Raw genomic sequence first — 20298 nt, 5'->3', positions numbered from 1 at the left:
TTAAAAATTCAAGTACATCTACTACAGAATGGCTGATGACAACGAGATTTAATGTTTGAATTGACCAAATCAAAGTCCTCTACTGAAATGTTGTTGCAAGGCCTGAAATGAGCTGTTCAAGCAAGGAAACTTTCAAATCTCAAATGTCACAGAGTTGAAACAGTTCTTGTATGGAAGAATGGGTCAGAATTTCTCAAGGAAGATACGAGAAACAGATTACCAGTTACAGGAGTCGTTTAGCTGAAGTTATTGCTCAAGGAGGTGCCTCCCGTTACTGAATGAAGGGCTCACATAATTTTTCACAAAAAGATACTTCTTATTGATCTGTTTAAAAATCATGAAAATATATCAAAGTTATTTATTCATAGGGGTTATCTCTCTCTCTAATCAGGGTTTAGATTAGGAAGGGGTGGCCAATTCCAGTCCTCAAGAGCCACAAAGAGGCCTGGTTTTCAGGATACCCATAATGAATATGCATGAGATAGATTTCTATGCAATGGAGGCAGTGCATGTAAATCTATATCATTCATATTCATCGTGGATATCCTGAAAACCAGGCTTAATTGTGATTCTTGAGGACTGGAGTTGGCAGTCCCTGGATTAGGATGTAATCATGTTTTGAACATGAACGGTGCTAAATTACAAATCATCCTAGAGGGTTCACAAACTTTCTCAGCACGGTTGTACCTGTTTTGCTAGTTTAGGATTATCAGATATAATCATTCCCATATCCCAATCCTGTTATGTGCACAGAGCTTTATCTCCTTATACTGTATTGTTCCCATGAGGTTTTCCAACCCTAATGCATAACCCTGCATTTTTCAGCATTCAGTCTTAGCAGCCAGACGCTAGACCATTCCTCAAGTTTCACTAGATCCCTCCTCATGTTTTCTGCACCTTCCAGGGTATCTAACTTGTTGCAGATTCCCGATAGCCCTTTAGCAATATTGCTAACAGAATCAGACTGAGGATCGATTCTTGCAGCTCGCCACTGATAATTTCTCCTTTCTTCAATGTGAGCTCTGTTTACCTCTATCCTCTGTCGCTTCCCACTTAACCAATTTCTAATCTGTTCAATAACTTCAGGTTAACACTGGGAACACTGTTTATAAGTCACCTATGCAGAACAGTGTCAAAAACCTTACTGAAATTCAAGTACACTACATTTAGTGCTCTCCCCTGACCTAACTTTTTGGTCACCCAGTCAAATACAGTAAACTGATAAAATTTGACTGACAGGACCTACCTTTGGTAAAATCATACTGCCTCAGGTTCTGTAATCCACTGTATTCTGGAAATGGCACTACCCTCTGGTTTTAACAGCATTTTCATTTATTTACTCAGCACTGAGGTCAGACTAACAGGCCTATAGTTTTCAAACTCCTCCGTGCCTCCACTTTTGGGAAGAGAAACCATCTGTGCCTGTCTCCAATCCTTTGGAACCACTCTAAAGAAGCACTGAAAACACCAGATATTTGCCAGAACTTCCCCAAGTTCTCTTAGTTCTCTCAGATGTATACCATTTGGTCCTATAGTTTATCTAGCTCCTCATGAACAGAGTTTCCTGAAAATTGCTTGAGGTTTACCTCACTTCCATTCCTAATTGTGGCACTTTTCTGTGGTCCTATTCCATTTCACCTTTGAGTCTTATAATCTCATTTTTTCATTTCTTCTATATCTAAGTAGTCTTTATCCTCCTGTTTTACTACATTACCTATTTTTCTTCCATTAATGCCTTCATTCTCTTGATAACTTTCCCAGTTTTTCTTAGCTTTTCCAGATATAGTTGCTTGCCTTCCTTTTTTGTAAATGCTGACCTTTTTTCCCTTACTTTTGCAGCCACTGCAGCATCTATTTCCTCTTACCTTTATTTAGTTTTTAACAAAAGGTTTGCTGCCCTTACATAGAAACAGATGTGATGGCAGAAAAGTACCAATAGATCCACCCAGTCTGCCCAGCAAGTTTATGCCAGAATCTGCTGCACTGTGCAGCTAGTCCCATGCTTATCAGTTTCGCAGACTGTAAAGGTCAGGGCCCAGGGATGCTGTTTGAATCCAATTTCCCGAAACCATTGCCATGGAAGCAGAAAGCAATGTTGGAGTTGCATCAAAAGTATCAGGCTTACGGGCCGATACAGTACAGTGCGCTCTGATGGAGCGCACTGTTAACCCGCCATTGGACGCGCATTTTCGACGCGCTAGCGTTACCCCTTTTACAGTAAGGGGCCAAAAACGCACGTCCAATCCCCCGAACCTAATAGCGCCCTCAACATGCAAATGCATGTTGATGGCCCTATTAGGTATTCCAGTGCGATTCAGAAAACAAAATGTGCTGACAGCCGCCGCTCCGGTCCAAAAGGAGGCGCTAGGGACGCGCTAGTGTCCCTAGCGCCTCCTTTTGCCTGTTTTTACCACTGGGCCTCATTTAAATACAGAATTACACGCACAGGAAAGTGGCCATTGCGCGCGCCGGTCACCCGCTCTCCCGTGGACTTTACTGTAATCGGCCCGTTAATGATTAAGGGTAGTAAGCGCTGTTTATTTGTTCCCCAAACCGTAAAAGTCTGGGCCCCTCGTTGGTTGGTCGTCTGAATTCAATTCTCCTTTTCCCACTGCCTTTGAAGCAGAGAATAATGGAGTTGCATTAACAGTATCAAGGCTTATATGTGAAGTGTAGCAAATGCCACACCAGCAAGTTACCCCCATGCACTCTTATTTCCACAGTATTTATCACATGCCCCTTTCAGTTCCTTCACTGTTTTCGTCTTCACCACCTCTTCTGGAAGTCCATTCCAGGCATTCACTACCCTCTCTGTGAAGAAATATTTCCTTCAAAAAACAACTGAATTTACCCCACTCGTATATAAAAATTAATGAAGTAGGATGAGAAAAGTTTCATACGTTTTCTGTAACATGCCTACCACGGCCTTGTACACAGAATCTTACTATATTGTAACATAAACTCCCCTCCATCCTCCTCTAATATTTTTTGGAAAATTTTTATGTGAAAAAATCGTGAAAATCAAATCGTGTAAATGTGCTTTTATTTGGCTAAAAAAGCTCAATCTTGTTCAAGTTTTTAATCTTATTCAAATTTATATAATGAGTGCTAACATCTTCAACGTTTAGGGGTAGATTTTAAAAGCCCTGTGCGCCAGCGCGCCTATTTTGCATAGGCCGCCAGCATGCGCACAGGTCCCGGGGCTTTGCTTGGGGGACGTGTCAGGGGGCGTGTCAGGGGCGATGCGGCGTTTGGGGGCGTGGCAGCGGTCCGTGGGAGGGGTCGGAGGCGTGATGGCGGTCCAGGGGCAAGGCCGAGTGCTCCGGCACAGCGGCCCGTGCAGGGGCAGGGAGACGGCGAAGCGCGCAAGTTACGCCAGAGGCAGGCATAACAACAAAATAAGGTAGGGGAGGGGGATTAGGATAGGGGAAGGGAGGGAAAGGTGGGGGGGGGGGGACAAAAAAAAAGTTCCCTTCAAGGTTGCTCCAAGTTTGGAGCAATTTTTTAAAATCTGCCCCTTACCGCGTCTGAATGACAGTTATAGTTATCCTCTTATTTTCTCTTTTAACGCTCTCAGCCACAGCTTTTTTTACATGCCTGTGGCTGAGAGCGTTAAAAGAGAAAATAAGAGGATAACTATAACTGTCATTCAGACGCGGTAAGCGTTGAAGATGTTAGCACTCATTAAACAAATTTAAATAAGATTAAAAACTTGAACAAGATTGAGCTTTTTTAGCCGATTTTAAGCACATCTACATGATTTGATTTTCACGATTTTTTCATATAAAAATTTTCCAAAAAATATTAGAGGAGGATGGAGGGGAGTTTATGTTACAATATAGTAAGATTCTGTGTACAAGGCCATGGTAGGTATGTTACAGAAAACGTATGAAACTTTCCTCATCCTACTTCATTAATTTTTATATATGAGTGGGGTAAATTCAGTTGTTTTTTGACAGATATTTTTGACCTCACAAAGAGCGGGAATTTTTGGGTTTATTGTAAGAAATATTTCCTGACATTGGTTCTGAGTTGTCCTCCCTGGAGTTTCATCTCATGACCCCTAGTTCTATGGATTTCTTTTCAACAGAAAAGGTTTGACAATTGTGCATCCTTAAAACATTTCAGGTATCAAAGTCTTATCATATCTCCCCTGTACCTCCTCTCTTCCAGGGTATACATATTCAGATCCTTCAGCCTCTCCTCAAAAGTCTTCCAATGCTGCCCCCTCACCATTTTGATCACTCTTCTTTGGACTGCTTCTATCCTGTCTTTATCCTTTTTGAAATAATGGGTACCAATACTGAACGCAGTACTCCAGGTGAAGCCTCACCAAGGACCTGTACAAGGGCATTACCACCTCTTTTTTTCTTACTGGTTATTCCTCTCTCTATTCAGCTCTATTCTTTAGCTATCGCCTTGCCACAGTACTTCAAAGCCTTCAGATCAGACAGTAATTACACCAAGGTCCCTTTCCCAGTCTATGCCCATTACCTCTTTTTACTTTTGTCCACTGATCTACTTCGCAAAGCTTATCCCCTCCAGTTAATGCCTCCTTCAGGTACTCTATCTTAAATAATTTTAAACTATGTTACTACGCCGGAAGGAGTAGAGATTATGAGACGGGATTTAAGGAAGCTAAAAGAGTGGTCGAAGATATGGCAGCTGGGATTCAATGCCAAGAAGTATAGAGTCATGCATCTGGGGTGTGGTAATTTGAAAGAACAGTATGTGTTGGGGGGTGAAGGACTGATGTGCACGGAGCAGGAGAGAGATCTTGGGGTGATAGTGTCTAACGATCTGAAGTTGTCAAAGCAATGTGACAAGGCGATAGCTAAAGTCAGAATAATGCTGGGGTGCATAGTGAGGGGAATATTTAGTAAGCAAAGGGAAGTGATAATCCCCTTGTACAGGTCCTTGGTGAGGCCTCACCTGAAGTACTATGTTCAGTTCTGGAGACTGTAACTCAAAAGGGACAGAGAGAGGATGGAAGTGGTCCAGAGAAGGGAGACCAAAATGGTGGGTGGTCTCCTTCAAATGACTTATAAGGAGAGGTTGAAGAGCCTGAATATCTATACCCTGGAGGACAGGAGGTGCAGGGGTGATATGATACAGACCTTCAGATACTTGAAAATTTTTAATGATCTATGGTCAACAATAAACCTTTTCCATTGGAAAGAAATCAGTAGAACTAGGGGTCACGATTTGAAACTCCAGGGAGGAAGACTTAGAACCAATGTCAGGAAATATTTCTTCAAAAAGAGGGTGGTGGATGCCTGGAATGCCCTTCAGGAGGAAGTGCTGAAAACTAAAACTGTGAAGGATTTCAAAGGGGCATGGAATAAACCCTGTGGATCCATAAAGGCTAGAGAATGGGAATGAATGAAAAGCGGCAAGGGTAGTTTGCTGGAATGGTGGTTACTACCCTTATCCAATAAACCTTCAAATGGTTAATGCAACTCCAACATTGCCCTCTGCTTCAATGGCAAGGAGAAATGTGGAAAAGAGGATTTATATTCAGATAAAGAACAAGGATATTGAACTGTACAGTCTGGGAAAACAAAGAAGCATGGGGGTAAACTTGTTTGATGCGGCGGTTACTAACCTTAACCAATAAGCCTGATACCTCACTTTTGATGCAACTCCAACATTACTCTCTACTTCAACAGCAGGAGGTGGTGGGAAATTTGAATCAACAGTAACCAACAAGGGCCCTGACCTTGCAGTCTAGGAAACTGATAAGTATGGGAAACTTAAGTATGGGAGCTTGCTGGGCACATTGGTTGGGCCATTTGGTCTTTTCCTGCCATCCTATATTTTTAAAAATAATAAAAACCTTAAATGAAAAAAAAACAAAAACAGTTTTTCTGATGTCCTGGACCATTGCCTTTCAATGAACCACCTCTGCCTGTGCTCTAATACTGGACCTTCTCTCGCTCTCCATATAATCCACAGAATAGTCGCTTGGCACTGACACTTCTATCAGGAATTCTATTCTTGTGCTTCTCATTTACTGCAATATCTAGTTTTCTTGCATGAAACTATCTATTGGAATAGGCATGTCTCAGGTAATCACAACTTTTCCATTCTCTACAATTATTTCAGGGTCGTGATCCCAGTGCTTACCTGGTACAATGTTTACACCATTTCCAGTGGATAAGCCATGCAACCTTATGCCTTTCTATACGCAGGCTGTCTGCTAGCAATACTTGACTTCTAGCAATGTGTAATTATTTCTAGTTCTGTTTTACAGAATCTGCATTTATCCATTTTACCAGGTTATTCTATGCTAGATATGAAACATCCTATTCGCAAACCACTATACTATGCTGCAATTATCAAATCTCTCATGTCCAGGTTTCAGTTCATCGCTCACCTCTCCTTAACTATTCCTGAGTCAGATTTTGAACCATGTGGGGTTTCTAAAGCAACTCCCTGAATTTCCCACTATATGTATGCTTTTGCAAATTGAGTTTCCTTGTCTGATAGCTTCTTTAAAGAGTTTATTCTCTTGTTTTGAAAATTTTGTTGCCCCTTTCCCATCATCTGCTGGTAAATTTGCACTCATTCCTTCCATTGGTATTTCAGATAAGGCTATGCAGCATCTTCAGATAATGTAAAATATGGCAGCAAAGTTGATCTTTTCCTGTCACCATGAACCAGTGCAACCTTTGTTAATACAGTTACGTTGGTTGCCAATTAAGGAACTAATTCAATTTAAGATCTTGGTTTTGATGTTTAAGTTTAAGAAAGACTCTGGGCCAAGTTAGCTTAATTAGATAGTTAAACTTTATATGCCCATGACAAATTTTTGTTCGGAACAAGGTGGTTTGTTCAGTTAGATGCAGGAAGAGAGTTATGTCCGTAAGGGGCCCTCAGTTATGGAAATCTGTCTCTTTAGCTAATAGGATTGAATCAAATTATTTGACTTTTAGGAAAAAGTGTGAAAGCTTGGCTGTTCCCGGGCGTGGGGGAGGGGTGAGGATGGTCTGATTTGTTTTCCTTTTATTCTGATGTAGGTACACGCGATGTTTTACTGATTTTATATTGTTTTATTGCATTTTTATTATTGCACATTTGATTGTGTTGTGCACCGTTTTGGTCAGTTTTTTTTCTGACTGTATGGTATGTAAAAGTCAGAAATAAATATATAAATAACCGCCACATCTACCAGCAACCGAACAAAGTCAGCATTGCCAACAGCGTGGAGCACATTTTTTTTTTTATCAAGACAATAGCCCAGTCTTCCAAGATTGTAAGCCCTATATATACAAGACCAAATGAAGAAGAAACAAAGCAAAAAATAAGACATTCATATTTTGAAGAATCTAATTTCTACTGCTGGCATTAAAAAACGTATCACTAGTGAAATAGACCTTTCTCACACTTTTAGTTAAATGCATTCACATTTCTAACAAAGTAAATAAATTTAAACTTTTCTCCAATTTTTAGTTAACACCACTTCACAATATATACAACTATAAACAAAAATTCCGATTGCTTGCTGTAAGTTGCAGCTATCACAGATTTCGCAAAAAAAAAAAAATATCTATAGATATCTATATCTATCTATCTATATCTATATCACTTTTCACTCAGTAAAAATTTGAAAAACAACTTTTTTTAAAAATTGAGAACATAAATAAGTGTGCATGAAAAGAAATATTTTCTGTGGAAGGTGGATACTATGTATATGTATTGCTTTTGTCTTTTGATCTTCAAGGAAACCACTGATAGTTAAGCCAGTTGCGGTGCTTCTTAAAACCGTTAACAGTGGTTTCACGAAAACACGGACACAACATCAAAATGCAAGCAAAGCATACAGTGTAGAGTAGAGATTAAGCAAACTTTTGCTTTTCTAACTTCTCAAAATACATTAACTCACCTGAAGTGTTTCTATTTGTTTTCTGATACTGTTGTTAGATGGCATCTAAATAAAGCAATGTGAGACAGCAAAACATAACAAACATGAGAATGGGAAGCACATGCAGGTTAGATGAAAAATAGCACAAAACAGATAACTAAAGGCTCAGCTCAGCAGTTTAGTATGGGTTGATAACGGATGCTTTCATAGTTACCTAATCTTAGATCTGAAAGGGGGGGGGGGGGACAAACCCTATAACCAGAGTTAGACCAACATCCCATTGGTTAGCGCACAGTTTTATTTTTGGCCCAGACTCCAGATCTCCAAATTGGCTAAGGCTAAAAATAATAATATAGCAACACACAAGTTGCAGGTTTAGCCACATATGGCTATTACAATCATTTAATAAAGTAGTGAGAACTGGATGGAGAAAAGTAAGGGATGGTGATTTGCAAGAGACACTGTATCAGAACATGTTTCTCTTACTGGGTCAATACATCACCGGTGAAGGCTTCTTCTAAAGCTCTGATTTTCTCCTTGATGTCCTTATCCCTTTAATAGCCATAAAAGAGGCTAGCCACTAATAAGAAAATCAAATGGGCCTCCCCTGAGCTCAAGTAAACCATTCAAGTTCAATTTAAAGACAGGGATTAAATTCAAAGATGATGCAGTATCATCCTGCTGCTCTTCAGTCAAAGAGCTTAAAAAGCCAAGAAGAATTTTAAAATTAAAATGGAGAGAGTGGCATCTGCAAATGAGTACAAAAAAACAAAGAGGGAATTATCTAAAATAAAATAAGAACTTTTGCCTTCTAGATGATTAGAGGCTTGGGATAAACTACCTTTTGCAGTACTAGAACATTTTGGTTCTGAATCTGGCGATTTGCCACTGATTTTCTAAATTTTCATTACTGATTGGGTTTTCATTTGGTATAAGACACCTTTTCCAAAATCACATAGGATCTGACAAATCTCCTGCTGAGTAACAATTCAGCCCTTTGTGTGGAAACTGGTATAGAATTTCTGCTGTAGAGAGCCCTAAGAGAAGTTTGTTTATTTATAAATGGTTAACTTAAATATTTAAAATGTAAAATACATGCTTCATAGTAATAAGCAAAAATAAAATGGCACTCAAAAACTGTAAGGGCAAAATAATTAAAATAGGAAAGAGAAAAACTAATGCAAATACTGAAAAAGGCACTGCGGATGCAATGTTAGACAAAAACATACAAATAAGAAACAAAAAAGCATGAAGGATGTCAAGAAGACAAAGCCGACATTTCAAAACACAACTGCCATCCAAGGAAAAGTGTGAACATGCAAGTGTGTGTCTGGAATGTTGTGCACAAAGTTAAAGAGAAAGTATGCTAAATTAGGATAAATCATGTAAAAGCAAAGTCATTAAACACTCAGCACAGAAGCAGAGGACTTGCCTTAAAAGACAATAAAACCTGAGATACAAGGAAGAATATGAACCATTTATTTTAACACTTTCTTATCAAGTAAAATTAAGTGTATGACATGACAAATTAAACATAACAGATAATGTGAGTTGTACATTATTAGAATGGCAATGCGTTAAGTCATGGCAAACTTAGACAGCAGGCAAGGAAGTACGCAAAGTACTGTGAACGCAAACAATTATATCACTTATAAAACAATGTGATTTCAAATAGCAAGGTGGTTGAGTGCTGCTCTCCATGGAATAAAGTTCCAAATTAAGTCCATTTCTTACCTTCAAATGTGACAGACAGTTCTGCAGGAAAATATGCCAATTATTCAAAAAAAACTGTTTTTGACTGACACACAATAGGCAAGTGATCAGAGGATAGAGTGCCTAGGAAAAGGAAAAATGTTTTATTACAAACTTCCTGCAAAATATTGTCTGACCAATATAATATATAATTAAGCAATATATGAGAGTAAGATAAAGCACAGTTGCCATATTACAGAAAGGTACAACTAGACAGCCCAATTTTAAAAGGGCCACACATAAAAAAACAGGGGTTATGGGCATGGCCGGGCCTTGCACGCACTACGTGCATTTTAGAACAGGCCCGACCACGCGCGTAACCCCCATTATGCACTGAAGTGCTGGGCCCGAGGGGCATGGTCGGGGCAGGGGATGGACCGGGACAGCTCCAATAGCCACTGTCCCATGGAGACTGCTTCTGCTCCCGGGGAGCAGTAAGTATTAGAATAAAAAAAATTAGGGATAGGTAGGTTTAGGTTAGGGGTCGTGGAGGAGAGGGGAAGAGTAGAGCTTATGGATAGGACAGTTCCCTCTCAGTCTGCTCCAATTAAGGAGGCCCGATTGCATCGCCACACAAATTTAACTAAAATCCCCCCCCCTCCCCCACCACGCTCATGAGAAATGGGCTGCCCGCACAGATTTTAAAAACCAGCACACATGTTATAAAGTCGGCGCATCCTTATGCACGCGCCAGGAACCACATACACATGGACGCACGCGCAGAGGTCTTAAATCAACCCCAGAGCTATTAACTTTCTAGAGAGATCACTAAAGATATCATCCCTAAGCTGATCACTAATATACTGGTTACAAACTTATGGATTTTAGGATAGAGAAGGATTTTACCTTAAAAACTTCTATCCTCTTAGGCTCATATAAGGATGTGCATTTGCTACAAATGAATAAGGAATTCCAACAGAAAAAAAAACTTTTTTTGGTTTGTTTTAAATGAAAAATTCCTGGTGGCACTGAAAACCCTGCAAATTTTGGGGTTTTATTTACTGCAGTGAATAGCAGGGGCTGTTCAGAAATATTGCCTGCTATTTCTCAAAATGAATAAAGCTCCCCCCCCCAAAAAAAAAAAAAAACAAAAACCAACCCAAACAACCCACCAATCCCAATGAGACAAAATTAATGGAAACATGATGGCAGAAAGAGACCATATGGCCTATCTTGTCTGCCCACCAAATGCTCAGCTCTACAATCCCTACCACTCCTTCAGAGATCTTTTGTGCTTGTCTCATGCTTGCTTGATTACGCATACTGTTCTTGGCTTCACCAGCTCCACTGCATCAACCACCCTTTCTGTAAAGAAATTATTTCCTTAGATTACTCCTGAGCCTAACCCTTTTTACCCTCATCCTATGACCCCCTTGTTCCAGAGCCTCCTACTGAAAGAGGCCTGTTTCCTGTGCATTGATACTTTGGAGAGATATTTAAATGTTCCATATTTTCCCTATTCAGACTTTTCTCTAGGGTATTCATGTTTAGATCTTTAAGACTGTCCCTATATGTTTTACAATAAAGACCAATGTACATTTTAGTTGCCACCCTTTAGACCAACACCATCCGGTTTATATCATTTTGCAGGTGAAGTCTCTAGAATTGTTCATAGAATTCTAAATGAGATCTCACGTCATGAGGGACTTATCTAGGGGCAATTTCGCCTCCTTTTCTCTGCTAACCATTCCTCTCCTTTTGCACCCAAGCATTAGTCTAACTTTTGCTGTCACCTTATACACCTGTTTGGCCACCTTGAGATGAGATACAATAATTCCCAGATCTGACGATTGATTCATGCATAGAATAATTTCACCCCTTATACTGAACTGCTTTCTTGGATTTTTGCAGCCCAGTGTATGACCTTGCCTTTTTTTTTTGTTAATCATTAAACTGTGGCTGCCAGACTGTTTCTCAACTTTCGCTAGATCTCCCTTCATGTTTTCCCCACCTTCCTGGCTGTCTATTCTGTCTCAGATTTTTCTATCATCCACAAAAAGAAAGACAAACCCCTTGAAAGTCCTTCTGCAATACCACTTATAAAAATGTTGAACAGAACCGGAACAAAGTCAAATCCGGGCAGCACACCACTAGCAAAGCCTCTTTCCTTGGAATAGACTATTTACCACTACCCTTGGTTGCCTCCCTCTCAATCAGTTTCAAACTTAGCCAGTCGCTTTAGGGATCATATCAAGAGCACTCAGTTTATTTACAAGTCACCTATGCAGAACCAAGTCAAAGGCCTTACAGAAATCTGAGTACACTACATCTAACACTCATCACCCAATCAAAGAAATTGATCAGATTCGTCTGACAAGACCTATCTCTGATAAAACAAGGCTGCTGCCCTGTAGTAATCCATTGGATTCCAGAAATTGGATTATCCTCTGTTTTAGCAGTGATTCCATTAATTTACTCACTACCTAAGTCAGATTAAGACTGTAGTTCCTAGTCTCCTCCTTACTTCCACTTTCAAGAAGAGGGACCACATTAGTCTGTCTCAGTCCCCTATAAATACTCCCGACTCTAAAGAAGAATTGAAAAGGTCAGCCAGAGGAGCTGCCAGAACTTCTCTAAGTTCCCTTAAAACCTTCAGATATATCCCAGCCGGCCCTATAATTTTATCTACTTTTAGTTTAGAGAGTTTCTCATGAAGTTGTTTGAGGTTTACTTCACTGCCAACCCTACTTGTGTCTATTTTCTTTGGTCCTAACTCCTAGCCCTTCCTCAATGAATAAATAATATTTGTTAAGCAATTCCCCTTTTTTCTCATTCTCTACACATTGCTCCCCTTTACCTGGGTTTCTTTTTCCTATCAGTAACATATCTAGAAAAAAAAGGTTTGCCCACACCCCTCCTTCTGGTTTACCTTATTTACTATTTCTTCTTCCATTTGCATCTTTGTTGTCCTGACTAGTTTGCCTACATTATTTATGTATATGATTTATACTCTGCCTTTCAGGTACTTAAAAGCTTCTCTTTGCTTTTCCAGATATTGTTGCCCATTTTGCTCTTTCGGCAGTCTCTTGCAGTTTATAAACACTAACCTTTTTTCCCTTACCTTTTCAGCTACTTCTTTAGAAAATCAGTTTTCTTTTACCTTTATTTACCTTCTTACAGAAATGTTAGTTGCCCTTACAAAATCTCCTTTTAGTTTTGCCAACTGCTCTTCTACTTCCACTAGATTTTCCCATCCAGTTAATGGCTCCAAGGTACTCCCCATTTTAACAAAGTTATTTTTCCTGAAGTCTAAGACCCTTATCTGTGAATCAACCACCACCACCTGTGTTCTAATAGTGGACCACATCACTGGATCCCAGATGATCATCTACTATGATATCAGAAACACGTTTCCTAGTGTAAAGCACCAAGTCCAGTATTGCTTCCTCATTTGTTGGGTTCATTACCAGTTGATGGAACATTTCTCCCTAGAGAGAATCCAGGATCTCCCTGCTTCTAGAGGACACAGCAGCCAGGATACCCCAGTCAACATCTGGCAGACAAATCACCTAGCAATAACACCACCCCTTTCCAGTAATTTGGTGAATAACCTTTATTAAATCTTTTTCTTCTGTCTGTAATGGAGGTCTATATATATTAGCAATATTGATAGATATTCTATTCCCTCTTTCTAGATTAACCCACAGTGCCTCCTCATTACCTTGCACACCCTGTAGTTTTACTTTTTTTTTTTTAATATATATATAGTGCCATTCCAACTTCCCCCTTTCTTCCTATTCTGTCCTTCCTAAATAGATTATAACCCAGAATAACTATCCCAGTTGTGGTTTTTGTCTACCACATCTCTGTGAGAGCCACTACATCCACATCAGCCTCTTTAATGACTTCCTCTAGATCCAGGATTATATTTCCCATACAGTGGGCATTAGTATGCATACCTTTCCGGACACTGCCCATGTTTAATGTTTTACTTCCCTAAGAGGTTTTTTTTTGTGGTTTTTTTTTACTCATCCTTGATGGTCTTAGATTAAAGCCTTCCTCAGTAGGTTTGCCAGTTCTTTCTGGCAAACACACTTTGCTTTTGCTCAATGCTATCTCTGCTAAGCAGCCATTAGAATGTCATTCCTGTGGTCCAGGAAGCCAGCTCCATCAATGCAACCATTAATTCACCTCAGGTTTTATCTACGACTGGGAAAATTGAGAAGAAAACCACCTATGCACCTATCTGCTTTTCCCTCTCTCCCAGAGCCATGAAGACACTTTTGATATGTTCTAGGGGATAACTAGCAGTATTATTAGTGCCAACACGGATGAGCACATCTGGTAAAAAAATCATTAAGCTTGATGATTCTCCGCAATATCTCCGTAATATCTTGGATCTTGATACCAGGTAGAACACACCTCCTGGGACAGCATGCTGGTCAGCAGATGAGTCACCAACTATCACTACCATTCGCCTCCTAGAAACAGTGACTGCTGATCTTACAGCTTTTGGGGACATTAGCTTAGGTTCATCCTCATCCTGGAATGATTTCTCCACTTCCACAGCTACATATTGTTCTTCAGCTCGAGTGAAGATGGGATCAGGGAGAGGATTCTATTAATTCTAGTAATCCAGTTGACATCTTGAAGTCCAGTTTCTCATTTGGTAGAAACCACATCCCTAACGAATGAAACATTTTTTTCTGTGCTCACCCCTACCTTCTCAGCAATATTAGAGGCATCCTTTTTTGGAAAGGGGGCTTAGGAATCCTCATCTGAGATTAACCAGTCTTAAGAGCCACTAAAACTATGAGGAATAGCCCTTTTGAATGCAGACCTTTAATGAATTTTATTTGCTCTATGCTTGTGGCTACCCACAAGTTATGCTCCAAATTTTAAAAGTTTACATTTTTTAAATTGCCATGATGAGTAATTAAAACAGCATTCAAATGGTTAAAGTAGAGCAAGTTGTTTTTCAAAGCACTAGCTTATAATGCAAAGCCAGCATAAATGACAAACTCAATATTGAAAATTATAAACAACCAAGGGTGATACTTTAGACCTGAAATTTTAAAAATTCAATGTTTATAAACTATTTCCTCTAGCCTCCATCATCAAATAAATCAGCTACATGAAGTTAAAGTCTGAAAGTTTTGTTAAGTACCAGTGAATGCTTCTTTCTTGAGCTCAGCTCAAAGGTGGTATGATATAGCATCTCCACAAAGTTTTTCAGACATGGCACATTCACTTCATTTTTAACAGCCTGGTTAAAAAAATATACAGAAGAAATCATGAGTACAAAGTATATACAAAAGAGAAACAGCTTAGAAGGCAGGATAAGGAAAGAAATCAACATATACAGTGGCTTTCAGATATAGTAACTGATACCCAGTGAACTTGCCCAGGGAATCCTATTCACTTCTCTCCTCCCTTCCCTAGCCCGACCCTAGTACATTCTGAGTCCTCTCCCCAGCAATAGCCCAGAACTCTCTTAACAACCCCTTCTCCTGCCAGAGACCTAACCTAGTCTGAATTAATATTGCTAGTTTTTCCCTTTCCATCCCTCTATCTACTTCTCAATGGTTAGTGGCCCTGTCTTCCAAGGCTGTATGTTATAGTGGCTCCAATCAGATCCATAGCCCTGCTGAGAGCACCCACTGGTCTCAGAGCAGAACATATGCACATGCATGTATGCACATAACTTGGAATTTATACATAAGTACAGATGCATACCTGAGAATTTGCACACATACACAATGAGCACTGCTCCTAACTTGCATGCAAGTACTCAGGTATACACATATATTGTTGACAGACATCATCCAGAGGGCTAAGTTTATTATCTATATATAGACTGACAGCCACAAATGAGCAATGCAAATAATTTGTGACAATACCTGTCCACTTTATGTAGTAAAATATAGATTTGTTTTTATTTCAACTTGCTTTCCTTTTTGCCTACTTTGCAAATGTTTCATGTAACAAGATCATGAAATTAGTCTTCAATTCCACATTTAATGCAATTTTTTTCATTGCCTGTCCTTTGCTCCAGGCAATTTACATGGCTCAAAGATTAAACAAAAAATGCATAATAAAACAAGACAGTATATAATACAATGCATAATATACAATGCATATAATATAATACAATGCATAATAATATTTTAAAAAATCAACTTTAATTCAATTCACTACTGGTTTAGCAGGGCTGATAGTAGTAACCAACAAACTCTAAAAAGCTACTAAAACCCATGAGCTAACAATAACATTTTCAGAAAAGGTAGGTATACTTACAGCAGCCACAGGGATGAGAATTTCAACAAACAGACCGGCAAGTGCATGTTTTATGTCTTTATCTTTCACCTCCAAAAAGTACTGAGCACATTCCTTTAGAAACAAGCAACATGAAATGAAGACTGGATCAGACTTCATTCTCCTTATTACAGCCAATAGGTCTGCTCAACATGACAAGATTCTTAGGTAAATGTCAGTATTTGATGCTTGCAGTTTTCAAGCTCATTTGTTATATATACTTTTTATGATATTAAAACCATATTTTTGATCAGTAAGCTATGTTTTTCAATTTGTATAGCATGATTAACCAACTGTTTTAACTATGTAACCAGCTGTTGACCAGTTGTGTTAAAATGTTGCCTAAAGCCCTATACTCTCTGGCACAAAACTGGAAAAAATGTAGAATCTATTTAAACATTTGTGTGTGCAGATTCTATGGAGAGTCATTTCATGCACTTCTAGGCTTCTGTGGGCATAAAATGCAGCAGGCTTTCCCACCAATAAGAATGAACTGCTAGGCATCATGTCTAATGAGGGATCCTATGATCTGATTTTTGCCACTGGTACTATTTCTTCTCACATACCTAATCACAATTAGTTTGTCCAATTATTTAAGAGAAATGTGCATTCCTTTAATTATGTTTTGCATCTGCTTGTGCATAATTTTTTTTTTTTTTTACATACATAAAATTGCATTTACACACATAAAATCAATTATATGAGCATAATATGACCATGCAACAAATCATTTTTGGAAACAGAAATATTACTTTACACATAAAAAGTAACAAAACAAATAAAACAAAATGAAAAAGTATATAAAAATAAAAGAAGGGAAAGAAAAAATAAATTTTCCACACACAACCCTATCACCACACTGATGGGCAACTTTCAGATCAGAGAATTATTACTAGGTCTCTTTCCTGCTTGATGGTTGTCAATTCCAACTCAAGTAAGTTAAAAAGCAACTATTTCTTTTCGTATTGCAAATGCATGCATTTTCACGTTTTTTGGCCATGAAACATGGTTTCCAGCCTCAAGTCACTACCATCTTCCACCACTCCCGGTGCACCTCTCTTACAGATTTGTGTGTCATCTGGAAAGAGACATTTTTCTTTCAAGTCCTTTGATCTTTTTCATTAAAAACTGCTACAATTTAAACAGCACTAGATGAATGTGGAACAGCAAAAGCTGAAGGAAGTTAGATGAAAACATTAACATTTGATGTACCTTAGCATCCTGGTGGTACTACAGTTCCCACTGGCTCCAAACTGTCTCCAAAACTGTGATTATGAGGCTAATTGTTTTTGTAAATGTGTGGGAGTATGGGGTGTTCTATTTTTAACAATACACATCTCTGTTTGTCAAGGATGAGTATTTTTTTTTGTTATTTATGCTTTGTTAAAGTATTATGTCTGGATTGCTTGAATCTACAAGAGCTGTCTATAAATGAAAATAAATTTAATGAAATTAATGCCTAAGATTTTACATTTTAAAATGTCAATCAAGAATATGCAAGTTTTTTGCACTAGCAGTGTGAAATTAATTTACCAGAAATATTTGTTGACTAAGACGGTAACTTTCAAAGAGGCACGCGGGTGCACATTGCTCCGTGTGCATCTGTGCATGCCCAGGGGCACAGCAATTTTATAATATAGGTGCACATATGCGTGTACATTATAAACTTGTCTCGGTGCATGTGTATGCTTAATTTTGGAAGTGGGTGCACTCAACCGTACAAATCGGGGTTTCAGCCGCGTAAGACAGGGAATTTTATAACTGGCAACATTCATCCCAATACCAGTTTCACCAGTTTGTCTACCAGATTGCCCAGTGCAGAGATAGGTCCTCCAAACCTGCCTGGTATAATAGCCCACACTCCCCCCAGTTACCCCAGACTCTTTAAACCCCCCAGTAATGGCTTTACTTTTTTTTTTTTTTTTTAAACTTACACATCCCTCCATAGCAAAAAGTAAAATTACATAGCACTAGACCTGGGCACACGCCCAGGCACTAAGTATTTGCGGGCACATCAACTGGCCCTGCCCCAGAATGCCCAGGCTCTGCCCACACCACGCCCATTTTTTATTCTGAGTGAGATGTGCATGCAGTGGAAAATATGCACGCAAGTAGGCAACTTTTAAAATATAGTAGGCATGTGTAAGCCCTACATGTGTGCGGCATCTCTCAATTTTGGTGCACACTGGGCTTTCAAAATTCACCTTAAAGTGTAGAAAATATTAAGGTTCTGCCAAACTTCAAGTGCCATAAGTTAAGACATTCAGAAAAAATAAATAAATACTACTGTGTATATTATCAAGCTATATATATATATATATATATATATATATATATATATATATAGTTTATTTAATCTAGCTATATATAATAAATAAAACCAGTAGGCCAGTGAGTGGCAAAGCTATCCAGATAAATTTAGCCGACTATTCAGCGAGACGTGTCTTCTGCTGACTATTACTCTTAGGGGAATCCCAGGAAGCAGCAGCAGTAACTGCAGAGGCGACCTCCTCATGGGCTAGAAAGAAGGAATAGTATTGATATCAGCTGGAAGCGAGTGGCAGGTTAGCCCATGAAAACAAAAACAAAAAATGTCAGCCCATACCAGACCAAAAGAGAAGGTTGCAGCAGTGACCTTGGCCTATGTAACCCAAACAAAGGAAGGAGTAGTGGGGATTTGGTGAAACCTGATGAGAGATGCAGGCAGCGACCTTTGGGGAAGATAGGAGAGGACTTAAAGTATTGCTAAATAGAGTGTGGCAGGCAAAGCAATGTAGAAGGTTTGCTAAAGCAGGGGTGAGCGGCGGACAAAATAACAGGAGGTTTTGCTGCAGTGAGGGGAGAGAGCAGGGAAGGACGGAGCAGAGACAGCAATCTGTGGAAAGGTCCAAGCTTTATGTGGGGGAGACAAAGCTGGGGGTCTTGCTAGAGAGCAGAGAGAGAGTTGGGGGAAGGACAGAGAACTAAGGAAAAAGCTGAGGGTCTTCCTCAAAGGTATATAGAGACAGAGAGAGAATGGTGTGTGATGAGGGATGGTTTGAACCTGGAACAGAGGCAGAGAGAAAGCTGATGGGGGGGGGGGGGGGGGGGGAGAAGGATTTTCATTTTAACTCATTTAAAGACTGCTTCCCCAGCCTTGAGATGATTATTCAAAGTGATGTACAACATTTACTTAAAACCTTGTTAATGGGAGAATGATAAATCCTGGGAATGGGGAGAGTGGTGGCACATATACTCTAGAATTGACTTGAGGAGGAGGAGAAGAAATTTAAAAAATGGGAAAGGGGTTAAAAGCCACAAGGGGAGACAGCCAAGGAGGGTCACTGAAACTGGAGGAGGGTAAAAGCAATCGAAGCGCCAGGCCTTCTTCAATTTCCTTACTGTATGTCCCTCACCATCTCCACTAGGAGTGCATTTCATGTATTAAGCACTAATTTGGTGAAAAAAAATATTTCTTTATGTTGTTTCGGAGTCTACTCCCTTGAGCCTCATACCATGAATTCTTGTTCTACAGAATTGTTTCTTCTGGAAAAGATTTGCTTCTGCCTAGTTTATATTTTTGTGAAAACATTATGAAGTTGCCATACTGGGTCAGACCGAAGGTCCATCCAACCCAGCATCCTCTTTCCAACAGTGGCCCAACCAGATCACAAGTACTAGCAAATACCCAAACAGTAAATAAATCCTATGCTAATGCCATTAATAAGCAGTGACTATTCTCTACGTCAATTTGATTAATAGCAGTTTATGGACATGTCCAGGAATGTATCCAAACCTTTTTCAAACCCAATTACACTAACTGCCATAACCATATTCCCTGGTAATGAATTCCAGCGCTTAATTATGCACTGAGTGAAAAAGAATTTCCTAGGATTTGTTTGAAATGAGCTACCTGGTAACTTCAAGGAGTACCTCCCTAAATACCCAATTCACATTTACCCATTCTAGTGTTCTCATGATTTTATAGACCTCTATCATATCCTCCCCCCACCATCTATCTTTTCTTCAAGCTTAACAGGCCTGACCTCTTTAGCCTTTCCTCAAAAGGGAGCCGTTCCATCCTTTTTATCATTTTGGTTGCCATTCTCTGAACCTTTTCCAGTGCAACTACTGAATATATTTCTTGTGATGCAGCAACTAGAATTGTACATATTACTCAAGATGTGGTCTCATCATGGAGCGATACAGAGGAACTATGACGTTCTCCGTTTTATTTACCATTTCTTTCCTAAAAATTCTATTTGCTTTTTTGACCACTGCAGCATACTGAGCTGATGATTTCAATATATTGTCCACTATGACACACAGATCTTTTTTCTGGATGGTAACTCCTAATATGGAATCTAACATTTTAAAAATACAATGTAGGTTACTTTTCCTTATGTGCATCACTTTGTACTTGTTCACAATAAATTTAATCTGCAATT

General features: G+C 39.3%; 1 protein-coding gene across 11 annotated transcripts in view; it reads right to left on the bottom strand.

Moving 5' to 3' along the window:
* Positions 1 to 20298, bottom strand: part of FRYL (FRY like transcription coactivator) — a 978233-nt gene that overhangs the window by 454431 nt on the left and 503504 nt on the right. For 8 of the 11 annotated variants that reach the window (XM_029588005.1, XM_029588013.1, XM_029587996.1 and 5 more), the window contains 4 exons: positions 15854 to 15946; positions 14724 to 14822; positions 9599 to 9700; positions 7886 to 7930 (listed from right to left, as the gene is read on the bottom strand). In XM_029588005.1, the coding sequence (XP_029443865.1) occupies positions 7886 to 7930; positions 9599 to 9700; positions 14724 to 14822; positions 15854 to 15946 (339 nt within the window). The remainder of the gene's footprint in view (positions 1 to 7885; positions 7931 to 9598; positions 9701 to 14723; positions 14823 to 15853; positions 15947 to 20298) is intronic. The other 3 variants (XM_029587969.1, XM_029588028.1, XM_029588037.1) reach the window with 1 other exon arrangement.

This window comes from Rhinatrema bivittatum, chromosome 1 (assembly GCF_901001135.1).
Source record: "Rhinatrema bivittatum chromosome 1, aRhiBiv1.1, whole genome shotgun sequence".
Lineage (NCBI taxonomy): Eukaryota > Metazoa > Chordata > Amphibia > Gymnophiona > Rhinatrematidae > Rhinatrema > Rhinatrema bivittatum.
The sequence above is the reverse complement of the archived record's forward strand: the minus strand, read 5'-3'. Positions and strand labels throughout refer to the sequence as shown.